The sequence below is a fragment of the Magnolia sinica genome, chromosome 4 (assembly GCF_029962835.1).
Source record: "Magnolia sinica isolate HGM2019 chromosome 4, MsV1, whole genome shotgun sequence".
NCBI classification, from domain to species: Eukaryota; Viridiplantae; Streptophyta; class Magnoliopsida; order Magnoliales; family Magnoliaceae; genus Magnolia; species Magnolia sinica.
Window position 1 is genome coordinate 40,837,446 of NC_080576.1, and position 24,901 is coordinate 40,862,346.

The window sequence follows — 24,901 nt, forward strand, 5'->3', positions numbered from 1 at the left end:
TGAACTGCAATAAGTTAATCGCCACTTTTACTGAAGCTGTGAGATCCAACACAAAAACATAAAAAACCACCACAGATTTCCATGGCCTCACATATGAGGGTGAATATTTACAACCAAAAAGAAAGGATAAACATAGAAATACAAAAAATAAAATAGGTTTATATTAAATATGCTTTTATAAGCATGATCTGTCATTACCAGACTCGTCACTTAAATACATCAAAGCACATGGCAAAGGGAGGAATTGTAACAGAAATTCCTGCCAGCAGATTTTGTAGAAGCTGTAGCAATGCCCGAACACAAATTCTACTGACCATTTCATTCCAAGTGACGATTCTACCCAAGCCTCTCATTCCCAAGTAACATAAATCATGGAATTTGACAAGCCTGATTCTTCAAATGATACCTTACTGTCATAATCAAAACACTTTGACGCCCCTGGTATTGCCTGCTTCAAGAAGAATGGACGGGTTTCCCCTTCCTCCAGTTGAGAGGAGCAGAAGGACCATAACAGCTGCAAAAACACCATCAGATCGCCAATTTAGAGGGGATGGGTTTACCCAAAGACCCATATAGCCCGAAATAGAATAGGATGCCTAGAAATCCATTAATCAGCTTATTTAAGAAACGGAAGAAAATGACCACACTGAACTTCAGCATAGATCTGGCATCGCAACCATCCTGTGACCACTAGCTAAGCATGGTGGGTCCAAATGTGATCGTCATACCCGAGTGCCACCAGACCAAGCTCAGATGGTTGCTCTCTCGACTCATGAAAAAATAGTGTGGTTGACTCACATGATCATACCTCAAATTAACTAGCAAATAAATATTAGCTATGTATTGTTATTGGGAACGGTATGCATCTTAGATTGGATAGAAAATTTGTAACCTGTATCGGGTCTGAACGGAGGAACTTCCTCTGAAGTCTTTGTCCATTAGGAAGACGGATTCCAACTCTACAAAGAAGGTTCCTGTCTCCCTTCGGTTCTTCGGGGAGAGATGGATAAATAGGCTTTTTGCTCGAGTAGTTTTCTTCTTCCTCAAGTTTGGTCACTCTGACGCTGTCGGTCGTCGACTCTGCTGGTTTTTTTGAGTCCTCCACAGAAGTTGCCAATGGCCGTTGAACCTCCTCATCTTCATCTTCTTCTTTGGTGGCCTTTTCAACTGCAAAAGTATGGTTTGTGAATTCATAGATTGTAATTGCTGGATCCTTCTATAATTTAACTAATAGAATAGTTTTATTGCGTGGCACTATTTGTTTGCACTAACTTAAATGCACTGCATGACGTGTAGAAATCTTGCCTCCACACTAGCCTTTCAACTTTTTATCCATGAAGACTATTTTCAGGGGAATGATCACACATACGACTACAGTTTGCATTATATATTATGGTGCAAATTAATTGAATTAGATACATGGAGCACCAGGAACTCCGATCTCAACCGTGCAATTGGCAAACCCAACTCTTCACAGGTCAGACAACCAAAGGCATAGTACAAACATGATCCAAACCACCAGAAAAATGGTCTTTTCTGTAACTATGGGGTGATTTTAAGACAGACCAAGCCCTGGCCCTAAATCATACAGACTGATCAAAGTTATATTGTATGGGGTATGATTAAATATCTGATATTAATGTTATGGACAGTTGAAACATGACACACTAAAGATGATAGAAGATGATAAATAGATTAAGTGGAAATCGCGTGCCACCATAGCATCCTAAGCTTACCATGCTACACCGTTTTCCCCGCCTGCATATTATTTTTACTATGTTTTATATAATAATTACATGGAATAATACATTACGGAATCTAATTATTAATAGATAGAAGGCCAAGCATGATAAAAGATGCCACTGCAATATAATGATCTCTCCACAATTTGTAGCATAAAATATAAATTTTGTAAACAATCCAGAACTTGCCAAGCCAATGTGCCCACTAGGTCCCAAGTTGTGGGTTTTGACTTGCCAAGATCAATAACTGATTTCCAGACAGAGAATCTCGTATTCATAAAATGGATGGCCGTCTGTCTTTTCCCTTTGAAATTTTGGATTTGACTTCTCAAATTAAGTCTTTGTCAACCTACCTTGAAATTTCAGATGACTTCAACACACCGCTCCAATAGCATATGAAGTAAACCCAAACATACAAATGTGACAGTAGCAAATATAGCAATGTTCATCATACAAGCATCTGATCTGCACATGGTGAATTTCTTTCCTTTAAGGATGTCTCTATGTGGTGAAGTTGGGCATTATCGGTATTTTCTGTTTCAAAACTTGGTACAATGGTCTAAATATGATGGCATGGATCTGAATTTTAATGTACTTAAACAAAATGCCCAAGGAAAGAGAATGTCAACAGTTCAACACCAGGCTTACGGCTCCAAAGCTATTTCTACCAAGTTCAAACATGCAAGACCAAAGCTATTCCTACACCATGAAATAGCATCATTATGTCCAATGTTGAACTGTAAATTAGTGTAAAAAGCAATAAGAATATCTCTCAGTACCTGGTGGTATCTTGTGCTTAGAAGTATGCGCACTTTCCCTTGGACGTTTATGAGGAAGGGCCACATGATGGTCCTTCGGGCCTCTATCCATGAAGGGCAGTAACTCCTACATTAGATAAAAGAAATAATTTTTTTAAACAATCATAGACAATGCAGCATAAGCAAATTACAGTTTTTTCCACCATCCATTGTGTTCAAAACATCAACTGATCCACGATAAATCAAAATACTGAAGTTTCTAAAGATCTCAAGATATTCAGTGTAAAAACTACCTCCAACAGACTATCGGGTTGAATCATGCCATTCCATGAACGCATTTTCTGCCCAGTGACAGGGTCAATGACAAGAACCGAAGGAATTGAAACCAGATTGTAGTAGGTGCAGACCTTCTTTCCCTCACTCGTGTCATCGTAGACCTAACATGGTCATGAAAGATCGTGCACAGGAAGTGCATTAGAAAAGGGCAAAAGAAACGAAAGATAATGTAACATTAACATATCATTTGTCACCATTAAATCTCAAAAACTGCTTCCTTATACAATATCAAAGTCCAAAATCATAGCATGTAGTTCAACTCAAAACACATTCATTGTATTCTATTTAAATTGTTGAAACTGATTCATCATTTCATTGAAGGGCATTTTGAAAACCAGAACAGTTCTGGAACTAGACCATGAAAGGATCATAAGATAAATTCCATGAGAACTTCAATCCTGTAAGTCTGTTTGCTGTTTGACAAACACATTCTGCTGTCCTGCAATGGTAATGTACTTCTGTTGTAAGCATATGCACTATCTTGGAACCATTCCAAGGTGGTTCACCAAGCGACATCTGTATTGCACTAGCTGGTTCAAATTAAACGAATAAGGAATTGAAGTGTATGCCAGAATGCATGAGGTGTCCTTCCACACACATGCTTGGGGACACAACCACTAGTCATACATTATTTCCAAATTAGTCAATTGATCACCCACCATCACTAGATCCAACCTTTTATCATCCTTATCATTAGATATGGCCATGAATATTCCATAGTTGCTAAACCAACCATTAAACATCCATACCACTAGATCTAACCTAGTTACCTAGTTTATCAGCCCTCGAACTGCAAATTAGTTTAATAGAACAAATTTGCAGTTCAATTAAGAAAAAAAAAAATCAACACTGGATCGAGCTAGGTCAGTCTGGTTAGATGGAGGGTTGGAAGACGATCCAATTCAGCTCGCAGATTCGATGAATCTAGTTCGATGGAGGGCTCGAGGATCATCTGATTTGTTCATAGATGAATGTTGGACATGCTATATTTTGTAGCCTGTTACAGGGAGAAGACGGCTGTTAGAAAACTTAACAACCCCTGATTACAGCCTGATGCATTCTGCGGTTTCATTTTACAAGAAGAAGAAGATAGCTGAAGGGGAGCAAGAGCCAATACAACTAAAATACTGCAGATCCATCTCACTATAGTACAAGTGGCAGGATGATGCATCAGCTGGAGCCATCCATCTACTGCTAGCCATCATAGACGGCCTATTAAAAGCACTGCACAGATTAGAAAATTCCTATATGCCAATTAGTTTCACTTTCCCACACCTAAGGTTGACAGTAATGTAGAATCATCTGATGGATGTGTATTTTTAACCATTTCACATCCACAGTCCAAGAAACTAGATGGAAGTATCTGATTGAAGCATTACCCTTCCCCATGTTCTGCGTAAAGATGGCTCTATCATATCCCGGTTCTACCAGCTTTACCACAAGAAATCCCTATTCAAAAACTAAAATAAAACCCTAATCTGATTCTAAGTTGAGAAAAGATTTGATACTCCAACAGAGAACGAGAGTTTATACAGAGGCCACTTAAACTTGCATATGTGGCATATGGGTAACTCAAGCTAGATTGTCCGAACTGTGGGTCCCAATTTAGATGGCCTCATAAACCAAAAAGTATAATGATGAGACTTTAGAAATGGTTGATCGGAAGACACTTGATGGACGAATAACGAAAAACAGTCGAAGCTCTAAGTTCAAAAATAGGCAACCATTAATCTGAGCTAGGATTGCCCAATCCATTGTTCCGAGTATCGGCGATATTATTGATACAGACATTATCAGTATCACCAGCTTGTGATACCAATAACACAGGTGGTATCAGATATTCTACATATCAGTGATATATCGCTGATATATCGTAAAGTACCGCCACTATATCGATATCGCCAATGTATTGCAATATTTTTGACCGGATAGTTTCAGATGTCGCTTGTATTGCCAATGTATCAACGATATTATTGATAACATCGCCAAGGTATTGCCAATGTATAATTTTTTTATGGTTGCACGATTGTATGATAAAATGCATGTATGTATGTGTGTATATGTATGCATGCATGGATGGATGGATGGATGGATGGTTGGATGGATGGATGGTTGGATGCATGCATGTGTGTACATATGCATAGATGGATGGATGGATAGATCATGCATGTGTGTACATATGTATGTGTCATTGAGTATATGTATGCATGCATGGATGGTTGGATGAATGAATCAATGCATGTGTTTGTATGTATGTATATGCATGCATGCATGAATGGATGGCTGGATGAATGGATGGATAGATCCACTATTTTTCCCATGTTTCCCCAATGATTTCCTGAGTCAACAGCATATGCCTTTAGGCCTCCACTAAAGGGAAACTTATTATGTATGCATCTTTTTTTATATTATTTGATTCCTAAATATATAAATGTGATGCAGGACAATTAACCACTTGCTATAAAAGCTCGAACTGATAGAGCATGGCGAATTAAACCCTTTATCTCATAGCCTAGGCCCCAAATCCATGGGTTAGGTCCTTAACCGAACCCTCTTCATGGGCCTCAAATCCATGAGTTTTGCCCCCTTGTGGGCCCCAAATCCACGGGTTCTGCCTCACACGAGCCACCCACCTCGCAGGCCGCTCACCCCGAGTGTGCCCCCGCATCCCACAGGCCACCCCGCTCAAACCTGGTGTGAAAATGCCCTCGCATTAAAATGTGTGCATTTTAACATTTGCTAAAGTATTATTGAGAAATTCCACCAATTTTCCCATGTTTTCATAATGTTTCCCAGGTTACATGCTTTTAGGCCCCCATTAAAGTAAAAACTTATTATGTCTTTTTTTGCAAGTACTTGATTCATAAATATGCAAATGTGTATTTTAGCATCTCTTGATGTTTCATTAAAAAATTTCACCATTTTCCCCATGTCTCTCTAATGTTTCCCTCAGTCAGTGATGCATTTTCAGATATTGGCGATATTGATACATGTTTTCGTATCTCCAACCAGCAATACATGTAACAATACCGTTACTACAAACAATTGTCCAATCCATTTCATTTTTGGATAACATATGCTAGTGCACTTATTTGTGTAGCATGTTTGTCGATCGCATGCATTAGTGTGTCAGTTGAGCCCTTGGAAGTTGAAGACCAAAGACACATGAAGACTGGAGCATTAAGGAAGTGAAGAACAGGTATATGAGGTGCCTTGGTGACCCTAACCCTTGACCCAAAACAATTTCAACCTCTAGATGATCGTGCCCTAATAGGTAAACCCTTGTTTAATCATCCCATGGCTTTAAGAGCCATTAACGATCATGCTTAGATTGGTTATAGAGGTCTTGAGTTGCTGGAAATCAAAATGCACAAACCAACCAACTCATAAGAGAGTTCAATCGATCGATCGGGCGATCGAGACTTGGCCAAAACGGTCCACCAAGTTCGTTGGACTATTTCAGCCAACTTCGATTGATCAACGACCCTCGATCAATTGAGGCTAGTCATTATAGATTCATTAGGGCTTTTTCTTTATAAATGTGGCATTCAGATCTGTGCAAATGATGGTTCTCGGCATTTTAGAAACCCTAGTGTATCCCAAGCTCTACCAAACCTCCTATGCTCTATCGATTCATTCTCTCTTTTTAGTGATTCTTCACTCTAATGAGCATTCTAAGCTCCTCTACAAGAAAATCATGATCTTAAGCCCTATCTAGAGTTTAGACACCGATTTTATTGGCAAATCCTAGTGTCTATCAACCTCTAGAGTGTCCATCATGGTGAATCCCCTAGGAGTTCAACTTTTCATTAGTTGTAGGAGATTCTAAGCAACTCCCATCACCTTGGTCACCTCAAATGGAGTAACGCATGCAAAGTGTTTGATCTTGGAGTTGAAACACTAGCAAGCATCCACATCAAAGATCGATGAAGCAATTGAGGAGCAGATTCAAACACGGGAGAGCTTTGAAGAAGCAATTCAAGCACGACGTATCAAAGGGGCTCAATTCAACAAGTGTCATGTATGAGTCCATACTATCTTTCCTTGTGTAAGATTGAGAGTAAGAGTTTGTGACTCAAACTCAAATAGGTTCTTGTGTAGGACCTAGGCTCTTATGTACAGTTGAATTCACCGAACATGGGTGTGTAAGTGTTTGTCTCTGTGGGAACCTCCAGCGGGAGTAAACATAAGTCATTGGACTAAAACCAAGGTTGTTGGTTAGCAAATAGAAAATCAACTAAAGCCTCTTGCAAGAGCATCCAGTGAGGGTGTACGCTAGGTCCTTGTGTAGGGGTGTAAAGGTTAGAGGTGAACCTGATTTAAAACCTCCGATAATGAATACCGATACACTCAAGGAGAGTGTACTACCGGGAGTAGGGTAGGGAAATCGAACTACTATACATGCTTGTGTTTGTTGTTAATTGAGCACAATTATATTCATGTTTATGTGACTATTTAGTTAAACTATATGATTGTTTGAATTGGATTGTATGCTAAGCACTTAACTTGAGAAGTACACACAAATTGACTATCAATTATGGACTAGTTGCATAATTAGAATATCTTTTATAGTTTATGCAATTGGAACCTCTATTGGCTTGGAAGCCTTAAAGAGTTAATTGCCTTAGTTTAAATTGGTATGTTAACTCAAGTAAGCATTTGTGTGTTAAAATGCATAAATTTTATTCAGTCCTAATCTGTTACAATTTGGCAGGCTTAATTGGACTAACTTATTTCACGTCTATAATTTCAGAGTGCTTGCATATTGACCATCACACCATGCAGAAATATCAAATAACTCTTCTTACAAGTTTTACTACAATTTGGCAGGCTTAATTGGACTAACTTATTTCACGTCTATAATTTTAGAGTGCTTGCACATTGACCATCACACCATGCAGAAATATCAAATAACTCCTCTTACAATTTCTACCCTCATAATTCACCACCTTCATCTTTTTTTTTCTTTTTTTTTTCTTTTTTTTAAAAAAAAATTATTTTTTTGAGAAGTCACAAGAATTGTATTTTGTTTTTTTTTTTTTTTTTTTTAAAAAGCAACAGGGAAGAGGATAGAAAGTCTGCTGAGAAAGCAGACGAAACTAAACTCCAAGAAAAAGAAGGTCAAAACCCTTCAGAAAATCTACATGAAGGTACAAGCGAATGTGACATCACATCCATCGTACAAGCAAATGTACATAGACCAAACCATGGAAATCTTGCAGCCCGTTGTGGATAGAGTAATATCTCAAATCACACAATCAAACAATTCAACTATTTGATCGGTGGCTTATAACGTGGGTGGTAAAAAGATTAAAATGATCAATGGTCCCAATCTAACAAGAAAAGTTATGCGATTAATATTAATGAACCTGTATAAACTTTAGCCACATTACTGCATAACTTCGACAGTTTGGATTGTTGTACACAAATACCAAATGTAAAATTGGATGAGACACCAGAACTTGAAATGTGTTGGTGAAATACTGCTTTAACCACCATTTACATCATTTGTTCCTATGTTTCTAGACTCCCATTAGAGTTCACCACTATTTACTCTAACCACCATTTAGATCATCTGGACTCCTATGATAGTTCACCACCATTTTCAAAATGGTGGTGACTTATCCTCATGCGTCATGTATGGCTATCCAAGCCATCCAAATTGTCGGGCACATTGTGGATCTCTAACATTGTGCTAATCAAGCAATCCTAGCCATCCGGCTTATGGATATCAAATGGATGGTAAGTGTGATGGTGAATTATCCAATTTCAAACACAAAATCATATTGTTACCATCGTCTTATTGTACTTTGGGGGAGAGAATTCAATATTAGGAAAATGTGTGGAGGGGCAATTTGCCTCTTCACATCAAATTTCCAAGTATTGCTCACTTCACTTAGGATCGTAGGATTACGGTGAATAAGTGCTACAAGTTCAGTGGTAAGCGGTTTGTTTGGACCCCGTCGTGTCGGCATAACCTTCGTGATGAAGAGATTGAAGAGTATTCCGCCATGTTGGACTTTTTGCATCTTTGCAGCCCATCAGTGGGTGAAAGTGATAGACAACTTGTGCCCCATGTGCCAGTTCGATGCCAAATCGATTAACCACCTATTCATCCACCATCCCTTCGATACCTATATATGGCCTTTTATCCTCACTAAGTTTCGATTGAATTGGTCCATGCCTTCGGACATGGGCGATCTCCTAATGGCTTGGCATGGAGTTTCTCTCTATAAAAATACTAACATCGTGTGGAAGCTTAGCCTTCTAGCCCTTTTGTGGTCCATTTGGGGTGAAAGGAATGCTAGATGTTTCCGTAATGATAGTAAAGGGGTGGAGTGGGTTGCTAGCGATGTGTGAATTTCTATTCTTGAGTGGGCGGTGAGTAAGGGTTGGATGGGGCTTTTGTAATCTCCTTATCCTTTTTTTGTTTTGTTTGTTTTTCCCTTTATTGTTCTTTTGGCGCTTTCTCAACACCTTGTTTTAATGAAGTTTGCAGTTATCTTTCAAAAAAAAAAAAAAAAACAATTGGGTCAGCATTTTGAACAGTCTAAATTGTCATACACCCATAACATTTGCAAGGTCAAAAAGTTATCACCATTAAAGTGTAGGGAACTATCATTGGAGTCTAGCCCTAAGTTATTGATCACTTACAGCTGGCCGCATGCTAACTTAGCACAGAGCATTGCTTTTTTTACAATTGTGTCATGTAACAATAATTGCACATGCGTAAGACATCTGAATAGTGAAGAAGTTGGGCACCACCAAGAACATTATCGGTAGTCTATTGAAGTAGGCGAACCAAATTGTGATTCAGGCAAATTAAACAACAAACGAAATGAGCATTCCCCAGCAAACTTTGGGGAAAGTTGATTCAAGGTTTTGGGATTGCTTGTGTCATGCTTGGATCTATTGAAATCAAGGTATTACATAATGGTGATGGTGGACAACTCTCTCTCGAAAAAAAAAAAAAACTATATCGGCCCCGTAATGGCTGTTACGGGTTTTTTTTCCCTGTAATGGCTGTTACTGTTACAATAATAGATATTGTCACGTAACAATAGATGTTTCCGGAATAGCTGCAGCTCGTCTTTGGAAGTTTTCAAGAGGGTTAAAGCAAATGTATTGGAATGGGCGATTGCTTTTAGGGCAAAAAGATGGATTCAATTTTCCTTGTTATTTGAGCTTTTCTATTTTTTGCTTCCATCTTTGTATTTGTATTCTTTTGGCCTCAGCCTTGAAATAATAATCATCGCCTCTAATTTTAAAAAAGATTCCCTAGCAAACTATGGAATTTCAAAAAGAATGAAACTATGAACTACGAATTCAAACTAGAATCCTCCAATTACGATTCAGTTAACTGTGGATATGACCATTTATATTCCTCTATCACCAGATCTGATCATTGGTCTTTTACCATTTGTGCATCCAACCGTTGATTGTCCGTTAACACTAACCATTGATCCTACATCACTGCTAGATCTGACCATTGATATTCAGCAATTGTTAGTTCTGACCATTGATCATCCATTATTGCTAGATTGGAAGGTTGATCATTCATCATTGTTGTTGATCAACCCTCACTCAGCAGTCAGCACTGATCTTTAATAAAGGCATCTTGTAGTCCATACCATCTGATCTTGTTGATCAATCCACCGTTGATTGCTAATCCTCGCCATTCAGCCTTTGTCTTGGGCCATGTGATCGTCTTTGTGCCATTAGATGTCATCTTCAGTAGTTTATAGGCAGTTGGATAACATTTGAGGGATTGGAAATCATTCGAGTGATTGAACCACTAGATCTTGCTTCAAGCGGTCAGATGTTGGCTTGCGCAATTTGGAAAACTAGGTGTTGTTAGTGAAGAAGTAATAGAGAGAAGAAAGAAAGGGGAGAAACAAACCGTGTGAAAAGGAACTCATTTATCTTTTCTTCTTTCGTCTGAGCCCTATTTTCCAGTTACATATAAAAGTCGGTCCAAGCATGTGTGATCAATCTGGCCATCCAACTGGATATCTAGATCCTATAGTCCAGTTTAGACCATTCAATCAGGTCCGGATACATTATCCCCCACTTGATCCGGTCCAGATGGTGATCAAGGCAATTGGAACCTTAAGGTGGTCCAGATCAACAATATGGACAGATGGTTAAGATATGTGATCTGGCTGGTTAGATCCATCAGATCTTTGATCTGGTCCCTTGGATGACCAAATCCAGGCCCGATATGCATTATCATGCATGGATCTTCAATGATCAGTTTGAGTGGCATGGACGATGGTTCAGATATGTGATCTGGCCGGTTAGATCCATCAGGTCTTTGATCCGGTCCCTTGGATAGCCAAATCCAGGCCTCATATGCATTATAATGCATGGATCTTCAATGACCAGTTTTAGTGGCATGGATGCATCTCGGGTATGGTCCTAGATGCGACAATTTTCGTCAACCTAAACTAATGATTTTTTTATTTTTATTTAGTAGTACAAAATAACAAGGTTTGGGTGGGATGTAGAGACTCCTTGAGTGCATTGGTTAGGGAAATCTAAATTAGAAGGGATTACTATAAGGACAAGAACGATGAAAAAGATATAAAATGTACCAAGATCATGCTGAACTAGTGGAAAATCAGTACACATTGAATAAGCCAATACAGAAAAGGAAACGTGCATAACCAAGTCATGTGTAAACATTCAGAGAAGAGGCCATCAAAATATTTTAGGCGCAATAGAAAGGAATGCCGTAACTGGGGTGGGAAGTGAACAGTAAATCCAAGTACTAACCTGCCAGAATATGAAATTAGTTTTAATCGTCTGTGCTACTGCTTCATTTGCCCACGTGTCTCGGTTCAGCTTCACGAGTGAGAACTCCAGAGATAAGTCCAGACTCAACCATAAATGGAAATTCTAAATTAATGAGAAATGAGACGAAAATGCAGAAAATGTTACCATGTGGGAGCTAAACTCCTTCGTTGACTGCAAGTTTACTAGGAGCCACTTATCATGAAGAGAAGCCTCTATCTTTGCCTGTTATTGTCAGTAACATAACTATCAGCAATCAATCTACTCATTAAAGTGTTGAAATGCCTGAAATATAAGAAAATGCATAGTTTCTTGCTTTTAGGGATGATGCCATCTAGTCAGTGCATTGTGCACTGGTGCTCATTGTGCTCTCCCATGGAATATGGACACATGGCGAAAACAGTATATGAACTGAACTGATCATCAGGTGGATCGTTCATGGGCATGTTTAGGAACCAATGATTGGACAATTTTTAACCATCCGATCAATGATCTACAAATGGACTGCAGAGAAGAATATTTTCGCAACAGTCAGCATTGAACAAAAGGGTTCACAGATATGGCCCATAGGCCCATTCAATCTGCAAGATTATTGGACCATGTTCCATCATGTTGAGACTAACCAATGAACAATACAGATCTAGCACCCAATTTTTAATTTAGGCTTACCATGTTCTATGAGCTGATTCATTGATATACTTTGATGCAATTAGATGATGTTAGATGCATGACATGAAATCCTAGCTTTATGCTCTTCTAAAAAAAAACTGAAAGAAAATTTCACTGCATGGCTTCATGGTTTGTGGGCACCGCTGTAGATAGTGCATGACCTAAAATTGGGTTGATTGGACAAACTTAACCTCCGAGGTTCTTTGTTTTCTTTTTTCTTACTGAATTTGGACCCTTAATATTTTTGTTTTGAAGGCTACGAATTGGATAGTTAGGATCCTCCTCTTTTAGTAATGAATTGTCAGTAATAACCCATCTAGAGTGGGATGCATGGTCGGAATGGTTGACCATGATACAAAGTACGCCATGCATATAGTTGAAATGTTTCATCAATGTACAGGCAACATGCATGTATAGCCAATCCATGCCTACGTGTAAGGTGGATGAGATGGCACAAATTAAGCCTATTGATAGACTAGCACCATTTTTCAATATCATGGGCCACATTGTGGCCAGAGCACAACCCCAGTTAAGTGAAATAGATAAATATTAACTAGACCACAATATTTGAATCTAAATCCAACCTATCAAACACAGATATGGGTCCAAACCCAGATCCAAGTCGAACCAAGTCAGCAGATTATCAGGTCAACCCCATTTGTTGACGCTCCAGAGGTGTAAACAGCTTGGCTCTTGGTCGATTAGAGTTGATCCAAATCCAACATGATGAGCAAGACACCAACGCAACTTAAAGGATCCCAAATGTGGGTCCAAAATCCAGACTCAGATCTGGATAAGACCTGATCTGCCAGGCTGTTGAGTCAACCAATTGAAAGAACGTTGTGCCAGTTGAGTGAGTAAAATCGGAACTGCGAAGGAAAATTTTCGCATCTAAAAGGATTTAAAATATGCCAAAATATGGGTTCAATCAAGAGTTGTTTCTTTGGAGTACCAAAAGCACAACCGATCTTGTTATGAATCCTAAGGTATTAAACCATAAACAAGCTGGATCTGAAATGGGTTCTGCAATTAATACAATTTGCACCTGGAACTGAAACCTAGATTCTGATTTAAATGCTTTAAATCCCATTCAACTAGAAGAATTCTTTAATCAAATTGTGATCAAAATTCAAGTGTTCCTCTAGTGAGATTTAGTTAATGATGATCAAAGAACAGAGTTCATCAGTGTTATGTGTTTAGAGAAAGGGGCTAAAGACAAAAGGCAGGTGCTGTATATTGATCTAGAGCCAGAACTAACGCTTTGGATGGGTCTCAACTCTCGACAATGAAAGATCTGAGGAGTGGGAGGACTTCTATTCTTCTTTCTACATTTACTTCAAAAGAAAGCCTTGGGGCAAGAGAGAAAACGAGCCAAGTATAGTAGAGAGCAAGAGCAAGAATATCAGTCAATCACACTGCTAGAGGTAAGAGCTGTCCAGGAATATACATAGATCAATCGAAATAAAAAGAATTAACAAGCAATATTCATCTAACGTAGTAGCTATGGTGTTTGTTTCCCAGCAGAGGTCTAGGTCAAGACTTTATCATTGACATTGCTTTACTTCCAAAAGAAAAGTTTTTAGTGATCTGTGCAGCTTTTGTGGCCAGTTCCAGTCCATACCAGTCTGACCACCCAGACCAGTCCAGGTTTTCAGACAATGTCAAATACATTTCTAACAACCATGTGGAACACAAGTCAGTTGACACCACAGCCTGTATAATAAAAATCTCCGTTATCTTTTTCCATCTTTAGTTTTTTTTTTTTTTTTTTACACACGCACTCACACACCACGCATACACACACTCACACCACAGTGGTTTTTCACCACAATGAGTACTCAAACCCCTAACCTCGTGTTGAAATTCTTGTGAGTCTACCACCGAGGCAAGAGTACGGACCCACATCTTTAGGTATTACTTCCATAACAATTACCATATATATGATATGTGTGTGTGTTTGAAAAATGTTATGCAGTCTCTGTTTTTGAGAAGTATGGCAATCCGACAGAGACTTTCTAAGACAAATGAGCAGATGGCACCTACTGGAGCTAGAGCATCCGCACAGATAAGACAAGGAACCACTGGCTTTATATCGTCTTAAGCAAGACGTGGTTGGAAGAGGCTATCAGGCATCTAGGTCTGGCTCTAACCGAAGATATTGCATCATTTGCCCCACTGATGGCCTCTCTAAGCATTTATGTGACTAAAGGTTTTTATATTGTGCACTAGGTACTGAGTGAATAAATATCCGACTGTAGGAGATCTAGTAATGTTATATTTGCTTCTCTCTCATGACACCATACCTTCTAATGTTGCTTAGGGTTTTATATTAAGTGTTAGGGTGTGAGAGAATTGATTATTATCTAACATAGTTGCACAATCCTTTGAAACAGGAGCTGTTCCTGCTTTGAACTGCACTTTGGACTCCCACTCCTGCTTCCTAGTTGTTTATACTTGTTAACATTTTAAAATAGACATTTCCTAGCTCTCGCATCTGAATCTATTGCCACTTCGCTTAAGCTTCATGCAACTATATTCTTTACACTACCCTCTTCTCTCAAAAACTCTTCTCTTTTTGTGATCAATCAGACCTAGAAAAAAATATCGTTAATCTATCATTCGACTTGTCAAACGCATAAGAGTGTCATGTTTGCCAGCCAAAGAGTGTATCAAGCTAAAACACATGTCCACTTTTTAAGTCACATGGCTTAAAGCATCTTTCAATTCTGTAGGAGATTGTCTATATCATGTGCATGGGTGTGACTGTATGTGTGGAGCAAGGTATCCCGCATCGGTATCGGTTGGCGTAACGGTGCCCTCCAATACCGATATGGATACAGGGGTGTAACGGCGATACGGGGGCGTAACGGCCTGTAACGGTGCAAATTTTTTTTTAACCAAAAAAATGTGAAAAAATATGGATTAAATCCGGAATATTCTAAGCATTCCAAATATGCATTCATTTATAAATTAGAATATGTTTATGGTGGTGTAACGGTCCACTCTTTGGTGAGAAGTTGTATCGAACTGTCTTGAATTTGACTACAAAATTTATATATCTAATTTTCTAAATATCTAATTTATATACTTAACAATTTGATATCATTTCTCTCAATAGTTCTTTTAAAAAATGAAATTAAATTCAGGTAGATCGCGTTGCCAATTTGGGGCTAACTTGGAGGACCAATCCATGCCCCAAATCAGCCTCAAATTCATGCAATTTATTGGCATTATCCCACTTGTGAATTGGTGGACATTTATTGGATAGTGAATCATGAAAAAAAAAATCAAAAGGCCCTATTTTCAAAAATAAGCGTCCACAAATTAACAATTAAAACTATTCAAGCAATTTGATTTTGGCATTTTGAGTTAGCAATTACAGTCCATAATTTAATTGGTAAATTTTAAAATAATACATGTCTCGTGTACAATTTCTTAAGGGCCCAAATTAGGTAGGACTCGGATTGTGAAGTGTAGCACACGAGTGTCAAAGTTTTTTGGACCCCACTCGTGATGAATGTGTTATATCCACACCATCCATCCATTTTGCCAAATAATTTTAGGGCATGAGCCCAAATATGAGGCAAATCCAAAGCTCAAGTGGACCGCACCATAAGAAACAACAATAATTAAACGACTATCATTAAAAATTTATTGGGGCTACAAAAGTTTTAGATCAAGCTGACATGTGTGTTTTACCTTCATCCACGTCAATGTGACCCTATTAACAGGTTAGATGGAAAATAAACATTACAGTGGACCCTAAGAAATTTTTAATGGTGAGCATTCTATAACCACTATTTCCTATGCTGTGGTCCACCTGAGATTTGGATCTTACTAATTTTTTGAATCATAACCTAAAATGATGTGGCAAAATGGATGGACGGCATGGTAAAATACATACATCATGGTGGGGCCCATGTGGCACGTGTACATTTTATTATATTGTGCGAGGTGCTACGTAACTCGTACGCAGTCCATTCATTTGACGCAAGCAAGTCCTGTGGGTCTGATCATGAGGTATGTGTTATATCTAAACCGTCCATTCATTTGACAAGCTCGTCTTAAGGCTTGACATGAAAAATAATACAGATCTAATTATCAAGTGGACCACACTGCAAAAAGCAGTGGGGGATTGAACGTCTACCATTGAAACCCTTTTGGGGATCACAGAACTTTTGGATCAATATGAAATTTATTTTTCCACTTCATTCAGGTCTTTTTGACCTTTTGAACAGATTAGATGGAAAATATACATTATGGTGGGCCTACGAATTTTTTAACGGTGAAAATCATCATCTCCGCTGTTATTTTTGGTATGGTCCAGACGATCTTTGGATACGATTCATTTTTTGGCTAATGCTCTAAAATGATATTTAAAAATAGATGAACGGTGTAGATATAATAAATACATCACTGTGGAGCCCGTGTAACTTTGATCGCCTTTAAACCGTTCGTACAACTCGAAGCTCGAGGAGTGTCAACGCTCGTCTTAGCATGACACGTACCTACAGCAGCTATACTGGTGTGTGGTACACCAGTCAATCTGCTTCCGATTTCAAAAGGAAAAAAAAAAAAAAAACGGGAGATAGGGAAACCGAAAAGAAAAAGAGGGAGAGAGAGAGAGAGAGAGAGAGAGAGAGAGAGAAAGAGAAGGAGGAGGAGGAGGAGGAGGAGGCTTGTTTTCAAATTAGAAGGGAGTAATGAGAGACTTATATGTTAACAGTGTACACGTGTAATGTATTCGGGCAATGCACCACTTGTGCGGGCAATCCAGTCCGTTAATAAGATAGGGTACCTTGTGGTGCCTCGTTTCGGGGCCGAATCGCGTAACGGTTGATGCTGTTACCGTTACGTATCGGCCATTACGGCCGAAACGTAACCGATTTGGGATACCTTGGTGTGGAGTCCGAGATTATTATTTTTGGTGCAGTGTACAGATTTATGTGCTACTATGAAGCACCATGTTGATTTGTTATTAGCATTTTATTAATAAGATGCATGAGGAAAGAGAGACAACTAAACTCCCTCCATCTTACTCTCCTACCTTTCTCTCTTCTCCGTTCTACTTCCGTTCGCTCTACCATGTAATCCAACGAATGCAATAACAAAGAGGACCTTTGGGTGATTATTAAAAGACAGCTACTAGAAACTTAAAATAAATCCAACGGAACTCCTAGAAAGTGCAAATGAGACAACTTATACCAGTGAAATTACAATTATTCAAGAAACCAATTCTTAAGTTTGCATGATAAAATTCCTTTTACCTTTTCAAAAGGTCCATGGTACATCAAGGCAAGTGGAGGGCGATACAGTGATGCAAGATTATCACGAGAACTATCTGTTGTTGATGCAGAACCTTGATCTGTGTCCCAAATACCAGGACGTTTCAACTCTTCACCAAAGTTACGGAAAGCAACCAATGAATTTCCTTCGGCAGATGGGACCCTTGGATCTCTACAGTAAGACAAAAAAAAAAAAAAAGAGGTCTTCTATGTGAAAATGGAGTAACTAACACAATCATTTAACAGTTCAAAACAAGTGTCTGTATGCTTGTGTGCGTGCATGTGTGTGGCAGCAAGCACAGAGAATAGTAAAGCTACAGTGACTCCTCAGGCACAAGTTTCAGATGAGAAGGTTTCAATGATTGCCATGCTAGTAGGAAAGAATATAGTTGTTGAAACTTGAAACAGGAAAAGAATGATGAGCAACCAAGCCAAAACTACCTGACACTTTCCACTAAAGAACATAGATCCAGTGCCATATAAATCAAGATGCACTGTCTAATGCAGCACATGATAAAAGCTCCATGCTTTTCCTCATCTTTCATCCAATCGATGCAGGAACCAGTTTGACAGGCAACTCAAAAATTAATCGGTGCTCACAATTCCAGACCTATAGTCCTAACCATCAAACCAATTGCATTCTTTTCGACCCAATGGCATAGCAGCAAATTTTAAATGAATGTGTCCAAAAGAATGCACACCCAATGACGCAAGTTTGATTCCCCTCCCCACGTTTTACCCAATGCACGTGGTTTGTAGGTGATTGCGTGCATCCGCAGGGATTAGTCCCGCCTTAAAAAGGGGAGGGGATACCTTGTCGTCATTATATATATATATATAAGTGATTTGATTGGATGGTTCACGGAACAGTTTGGGATGTCCACAACAGGGTGTGCATCCAGGTCTGACCTATTAAGCATTGGATTTTGGGGCAAATTTTGGTATGCAATCATTTTTGCACATCCCCACATTTTGTGCAATGCACTAAATGACTCTACTTCTGCAAAATACTTACGGGTCAGGCTGCATTCCATTCCATACCATTCTGGGTTACGACCAAACAGGCCCTAAGATCATCCCATGGATGAGGTTTTCAGCAATGCTTCATATAATAAGTAACCCGTGGAGTGGACAATTCAAAGCAAATGAGAGGACCAACATCGAACAGCAGGTGAAGTACAAAGTTATCATGGCGGAGTGTAGCGAGAAATATCACCAGTACGAGCAGCGGATTTGAATGAGGCAGAAGGATGCTAAAAGAAGCATTGAGAATTTATATTTCATCTTTCTCTGGCATGTTAATCACTGAAGGCAATTCACAAAATGCCATTTGATGGGTGGATTAAAGAATTCGATCTGTTGAAATAACCTTCGATTGTAGATTACATTCAAGAGTTGCATGAAATTCAAATATCTTTAATCACATTCAGATAGATGCCAATGAGTTTAACCGGTATCCTTAATTTATAGCTTCTGCATATCCTTCTCAATAAAACTGTTGCTTATCAAAAAATACAATCTAGAGTGTTATTTGATTGGCTTAAGACAAGTTAGTTTCCAATCTTCCAGAAGCAATTTTGGTAAGATAATCAACCTGAACCACAGGATGATATGTTTCATACCAAATATTCTATATGTTATCAATGGGATAACCACTTGATTCTTTCCAAGAAAAAAGGAATTCTCAATATCCAAACAGGATTTACAGCAAAATCTGGCAATGTGCACAATCAAACCCCTGTGCAAAACATAAAGTTGGCATAAATTGCTAGTCTATCCACAATTCCACATGCGAATTCCTATCCCAATAACAAAACTTTGGAATGATACATGGAACAGTGCAGAAAGATAACAACTAGAATAAGCAAACAAAACCAACGAACTTAAATTGTCATATGCTCTATGGTCAAATACATGCCAATTGAACTTCTAGAATATGATCTCCTCAAAATTCAAAAGATTTAACCTAAGCAACAGCTGATACCATAAGTTACCTATACAGGGAGGCATCGCCATAGAGAACTTCTCTTTTCACAGGTAGAGGTGGGCGTACTTCTTTGTTACCAACGTCTTGTACCAAGTGCTCATCTCCAAGATCTTTTTCCTGGCCACTGTATGAAGAGAAACTGACTGGTAAACCATGCATAAACCAGGGACAGATTAACACTTTGACTTTTGATGTACAAGGAAGATGATCAGATTCTTTGACCCTTCCAATTTAATTCTCACTGACTTACCCAAGACTTTCAGTGGGCAATGGAGAAACGTCTTCAATTGGTGGCATAGAGAAGGAAGGAGACGCAAATCCATCACCGTCATTTCCCACATAGAACAACTGAATAGCTTCTTCGAGCTGCCAACTCGCCGCCTGCAAATCCAAGTTTCGCAAAGTTCCATCAATCAGCTGACATTAAAAGCATTACTTGGTTCAATGCTCTCAAAGCAAAAACAATAGCCAGATTTCAAGTTAACACAATTTGTTTCTCAAAAAAAAAAAAAAAAAAATTATCCATACAACAAGTTGCATATGAACTTCACATGCAACCCAGCTCACATGCGAATGCATCACCTATGTAAGACATCCAGTGGACCCTACCATACAGAGCACCTTGCGCACAAACCTGGCCAGCCCACTCATCAAGTGGGTTACATTTGTACATTGAATCAGACCATTGCCAAGTCTGAATTGTGATGGACTGGCCTGATTTTTGCATAATGTGATCTTCATGTCAGGCCCACCTAATGCCAGCTTAGATATCCTATGCACATGATAGGTTGTCATGTGATATTCACATGTAAATATTTCTAGGTGATTATTCCCGTATAGAAAACTAAATTTATAGAGGAGCATTATGTCAGGAAAAATTAAGATTGACCTTATCTAAATTAAGCATGCAACTAGAAAAGCAATGGATGACAAAAGAAGCATAGATCTGGAACTTTTCTTTGCGTATGCATTTGGAACTTCTAAAAGAGGATGAAGAGCTCTTAGTAGACAAGTTATTGCTAACACAACTAGGACAAGTTGGGAGTACTACAGTCCGAATAACACCACCTGCCAATCCAGGAGCAACAAGGAAAAGAGCCAATGGGGGGAACAGCATTAGTTCTCATCGAGCCAAATTATGGAAGCTACTACCTTGCACCAGATAGCGAAAGAACTTCCCTTTAATAGACTTTGCCATCATTCCTCCAAAGAAGGCAGCGCCCTACATTAAGAACAAACTCACCAACTCCTATATTAAGCACAATGTTTTTGTTAACGAGTACACTTTCGAAAGATATTCTTCCTTCTGCATAGACCCAAATGATGAGAGGCAACCCATCTTCTGCTTTTTAATAAAGCATTTAGGCCTCTTACCGGGTGGCAGAGTAACTCCAAGGATTTCATGGATTACACAACGTGGCCCATACAGTTAATAAAGAGACATGATATAAGAAAAATTCTCATCTTCCCAAGGTTATTTCAGAAAAATACCACGGGACCCATTGAGAGAGTGCATAGGAAAAACAGGTATGGCGCGGTTCTACAAAAAAACAAACAAAGCAGGGGGACACTTGTTAAGCAGTTTGTTAGGCACACCAGGGAAAGGCCTGATCTCTACCCGAGCTTCCAGTTACAAATAGGGACCAGCAAAGACTACGGACAGTGGGACGCTGATGACTGATCAACACAACAGAAGCTTAAACACTGAATCTGCTACTGCTCACTGGAGCTCGCTTGCCTTGTGAAGCGCTGCACTCGAGCTTTTCTCTCTAGGAAGCCCTACACTTCGATTTCCATATTTTCGCATAATCCAAATAGACATATAAAGCATAAATATAAATACATTATACAAATAACAATACATAATACAATTTATATGAGAATCGCCTGTTTTGTCGGAGAATTAGCTTTTATTTTTGCAAGATCTGCAACTAAAAAGGGGCACTTTCCTAAAAACCCTCAAAAAACTACCAATGTTCCGTACCCCCTCACAGAGGGGTGAATACTAGTCTACAGATAGTGGAGTATTGGTTCAACCCACAATACACTCTTCAATTTCTCCCTCATTCTCTAGTGGTTTACAACCCACAATACCTAGGTCTGGTATGTAAGGTAGAGATGCAAACGTGCTTTCTATTTTCTGCATGAGTGCATGGTGTTTTGGAGGGACTGGGATTCACTTTTTGTTGCAAACAAGAACCAGATCTAGATCAAGAACTCTCGTTGCATCAGAACTTCACATGCAGCCCAGCTCACTTGCCAACACATCACCAATGTAGGACATTTGAGTCATGCATAAAGTGGCCCCACCAGCACAAAAATCTGGCAGGTCCACTAATCCGGCAGGCTACAATCACACATTGAATCAGACCATCAAGCAGGTTAGAATTTTGATCTAGATTGTCTTTTTTTCTTTTTTTCTTTTTTTAAATAGAGGGTCACTCCCTTGATGAGTAAGCTGGCTTGATTTTTGACACGGGGAAAAGCGTGTAACAAAGGAGAAGAAGATCACCATCTTCTCCAACTAATCAAAACCTTGAATCCACAAAGGTAGTTCTCGAGTCCACAAGAAAATTGGAGAAAACTTGGATAAATTTGATTGAATAATGTGTATGATTTCTCGATTACACCACTAATAAAGAAAACCCAAACCCTAATTTGAAATTATCTAAAATAGCAAAAAAAAAAAAAAAATCCCAATAGACTAAGTTTGCCAAAAATAGAAGCAATAAATAAACCTTACCAGAGTATTCCGGGCATTATTACAAGCAACTTCTAAAAAAGATGGAAATCCTAAAATTGCAAGAAGAAGAAGGAGATAAGACGAAAACAAAAATTACCAAAAGTAGTAAAAGTTTCCTAAAAATCCCTATTTTGACCTTCAAGACAACGGTTTCTCGCAAAACGGACGTAGCCGATCTGCTATGCAGGTCATTTGACCCCTGAACAACCGTTACATAAAGATCGATAGGTAGTGTGTTTGTGACAATGCCCGGATCAAAAGCTACAGCCATTTTATGGTCAACAATTCAAACAGCAATTTCTTCATATCTTGAATGAATATCTTTGAATCAGACACGCCTGGAACGCAGTTACATACATCATGCCCTACATATGACTAGGTCCGATACTTCTAACAGACAACTTCCACTTTCGTTTGGGCTTCTTCTAATCCAATCGTGCTAAGAATACATTTGTGGCACATGCTACATCAATTTTTGCAACAAATGATCTTTATGGTCGGGTACACCTTATGCATGATTCAAATGTCCTACGCACAAGATATGTTGGCATGTGACCCAACTAGTTATGGGTGGCTAATAAGAACAATAGGTGTATATGGGTCCCCACGCGAAATGGGAATTCTCGAGGAAACAGTTCTTCAAGCATATTTGTTCAAAGCATCCCCCTAAGCCCAAATATATCGATGTTTGAGTTTCAGCAGTACCCCTAGAGTGAATGTGTTTGGTTGGTCAACCATGGCAAACATAATTCAAACACTTGACAATCTCCAAGAAAGGAAGCTACCCTTCCCGAGTATGGAAATAGTCACCACCTATTCTTTCACTTTGAGGCGGCATACATGTGTGTGTGTGTGTGTGTGTGTGTGTGTGTGTACCGTTGCTTCTTTAACCTCTTTGAGGTGTGGCATGTTTTTCCAAGTGGAGGCCTTTTTCAAAAGGAGAGGTAGAATTCTTTGGAGCATCCTCCTTCATGTGATTCTGAAGAGAATTTTGAAAAAGAATGCAACTAAAGAATTTTTTATAATTCTTCATAATCAATTAAATCACCCTCACAACCTGAAGTAGCATAACCAATGTTTCTAAAGATGCATCCATAAAAGATATAAAAGTTAAATTAAAGTGCTAGAGAAACTATAGGAAGACACCAAAAAATCTGGTCAAATGGACCCCCACTTTGAGATGGTGGGAAGCTTAATGTAGACAGAAGTTCTATGGGTAACCCAGATTGTTCAGGAATGGGAGGAATTCTCAGATATCATAAGGGCAGATACGAGCTTGTCTTTTCAGGTCCTATCAAGATGCGGAAACCCATTCAGGTTGAGTTGGATGCGTCACAAATCGGAGTGCAGCTTTCCTTGGTGAGTCAGGTCATTATTTGAATGCGGCCTGAAACAAATAATTGTGGATACGGAGTCAAGGCCATGCAATGGAAGAGGTTTATCAGGGTTATAAAGATTAAAAGGATTTTAGAACTATTCTCATCTTTGATTTAGTTCCTTGAGATGCTAATTCTGTGGCCAATGACTTAGCCAAAGTTGTGGAAAGGCAAGCCCTGTATGCTGGTGACTCCGATCCATTGCCTCAATGGACAGTTGGGAAAGACCAAATTTCCACAAAAAGTACAATATCGGGCAAAATCAAGATTGATCTTGTCAAATTACATATTCAATTGCAAAGGCAACAGATATAGACGGGTTTGCATGTGAATTTCACATGAAACTAGTTGTAGGTGCCCTTCCCTCTATTGAAAACTAAACTCTGCAGAAATTATTATGTCATGTGGAATTAGATTTATCTTATTAAATTAACTATTCAACTAAAGGAGCACTGGATATAGACTGAAAACAAGCATGCACAAAGAGAATGAAAACTTCTGAAGAATACCACCACTACCCAAAACTTTTAGTTGCGATTGAGATAAAAATATTTCTAATTCTATAGAAATTATTAGATTGGGCGAAATTCAGATCAATTACATTGAGTTAAAATCTCGACTACAAAGGAATACGTGTATTTCAATAGATTATACATCCAATGCACCATTCACCAGAGCTAAATTACTCCTTGTGAGCTCCCACAAAATAAAATTGACACATGTCACAGTGCTCATTGATCTGGAATATTCACTGATTAGGTCCCAGAGAAGACTATCAACTGTATAAAATCTCAACTGTCTGAATAATGACCCACAACTGGCAACAGATCAAAATATTACAGACAAAGATCAGCATTGAATGAAAGAATAGCCACCGATCAAAAGGTACGATCTTTCAATATGCGTCATTCGGGTTGAAAATTCAATAGAGATTCCATTCAAATCTGTCGAAAACAGACAAGCATTGAAGAATGCAGAAGAAACGGTGGGATCTAACCTGCAAGAACTGCAAAGCAGTCTCGGCTGATTGTCCTACGGCGATTTCAAGGAAGGAAGAGACCATGCTCTGCTTCTCCGTTGCTGAAATACTCTCCATTGCTTGAAGAGATATTGAAAAATTCCAAAGAAAGGAGATTGAAACCTAGGGTTAGGAAGAAAAATCGTGAGAGGTAGAGAAGCAGTTTTCTCCCCTCACATGGATTTTTACAGCTC

General features: G+C 38.8%; 1 protein-coding gene across 2 annotated transcripts; it reads right to left on the reverse strand.

Annotated features, from left to right (window-relative positions):
- Window positions 1–24,901, reverse strand: LOC131243059 (plant UBX domain-containing protein 7-like). Of its 2 annotated transcripts, none has more exons than XM_058242124.1 (10): window positions 24,687–24,901; window positions 19,821–19,951; window positions 19,578–19,694; window positions 17,566–17,755; window positions 11,777–11,854; window positions 11,612–11,680; window positions 2,794–2,937; window positions 2,522–2,627; window positions 893–1,167; window positions 1–514 (listed from the first exon to the last, which is right to left on the reverse strand). In XM_058242124.1, exons 1-10 carry the CDS (start codon window positions 24,783–24,785, stop codon window positions 350–352), a joined length of 1,374 nt encoding a protein of 457 aa, XP_058098107.1. In that variant the 5' UTR covers window positions 24,786–24,901; the 3' UTR covers window positions 1–349. The 2 variants fall into 2 exon arrangements, with proteins under 2 accessions (XP_058098107.1, XP_058098105.1); XM_058242122.1 differs by having other exon boundaries at window positions 19,578–19,709.

Bases quoted from the DNA above. Each gene is read 5' to 3' on its own strand.
- LOC131243059 (XM_058242122.1), bottom strand. From the start codon at position 24,785: ATGGAGAGTATTTCAGCAACGGAGAAGCAGAGCATGGTCTCTTCCTTC. The intron at 11,855-17,565 runs GTAAAAGGAATT...TGACAATAACAG, and splicing joins ACCATGGACCTTTTGAAAAG to GCAAAGATAGAGGCTTCTCT. The intron at 1,168-2,521 runs GTACTGAGAGAT...ATACTTTTGCAG, and splicing joins TAAGCACAAGATACCACCAG to TTGAAAAGGCCACCAAAGAA.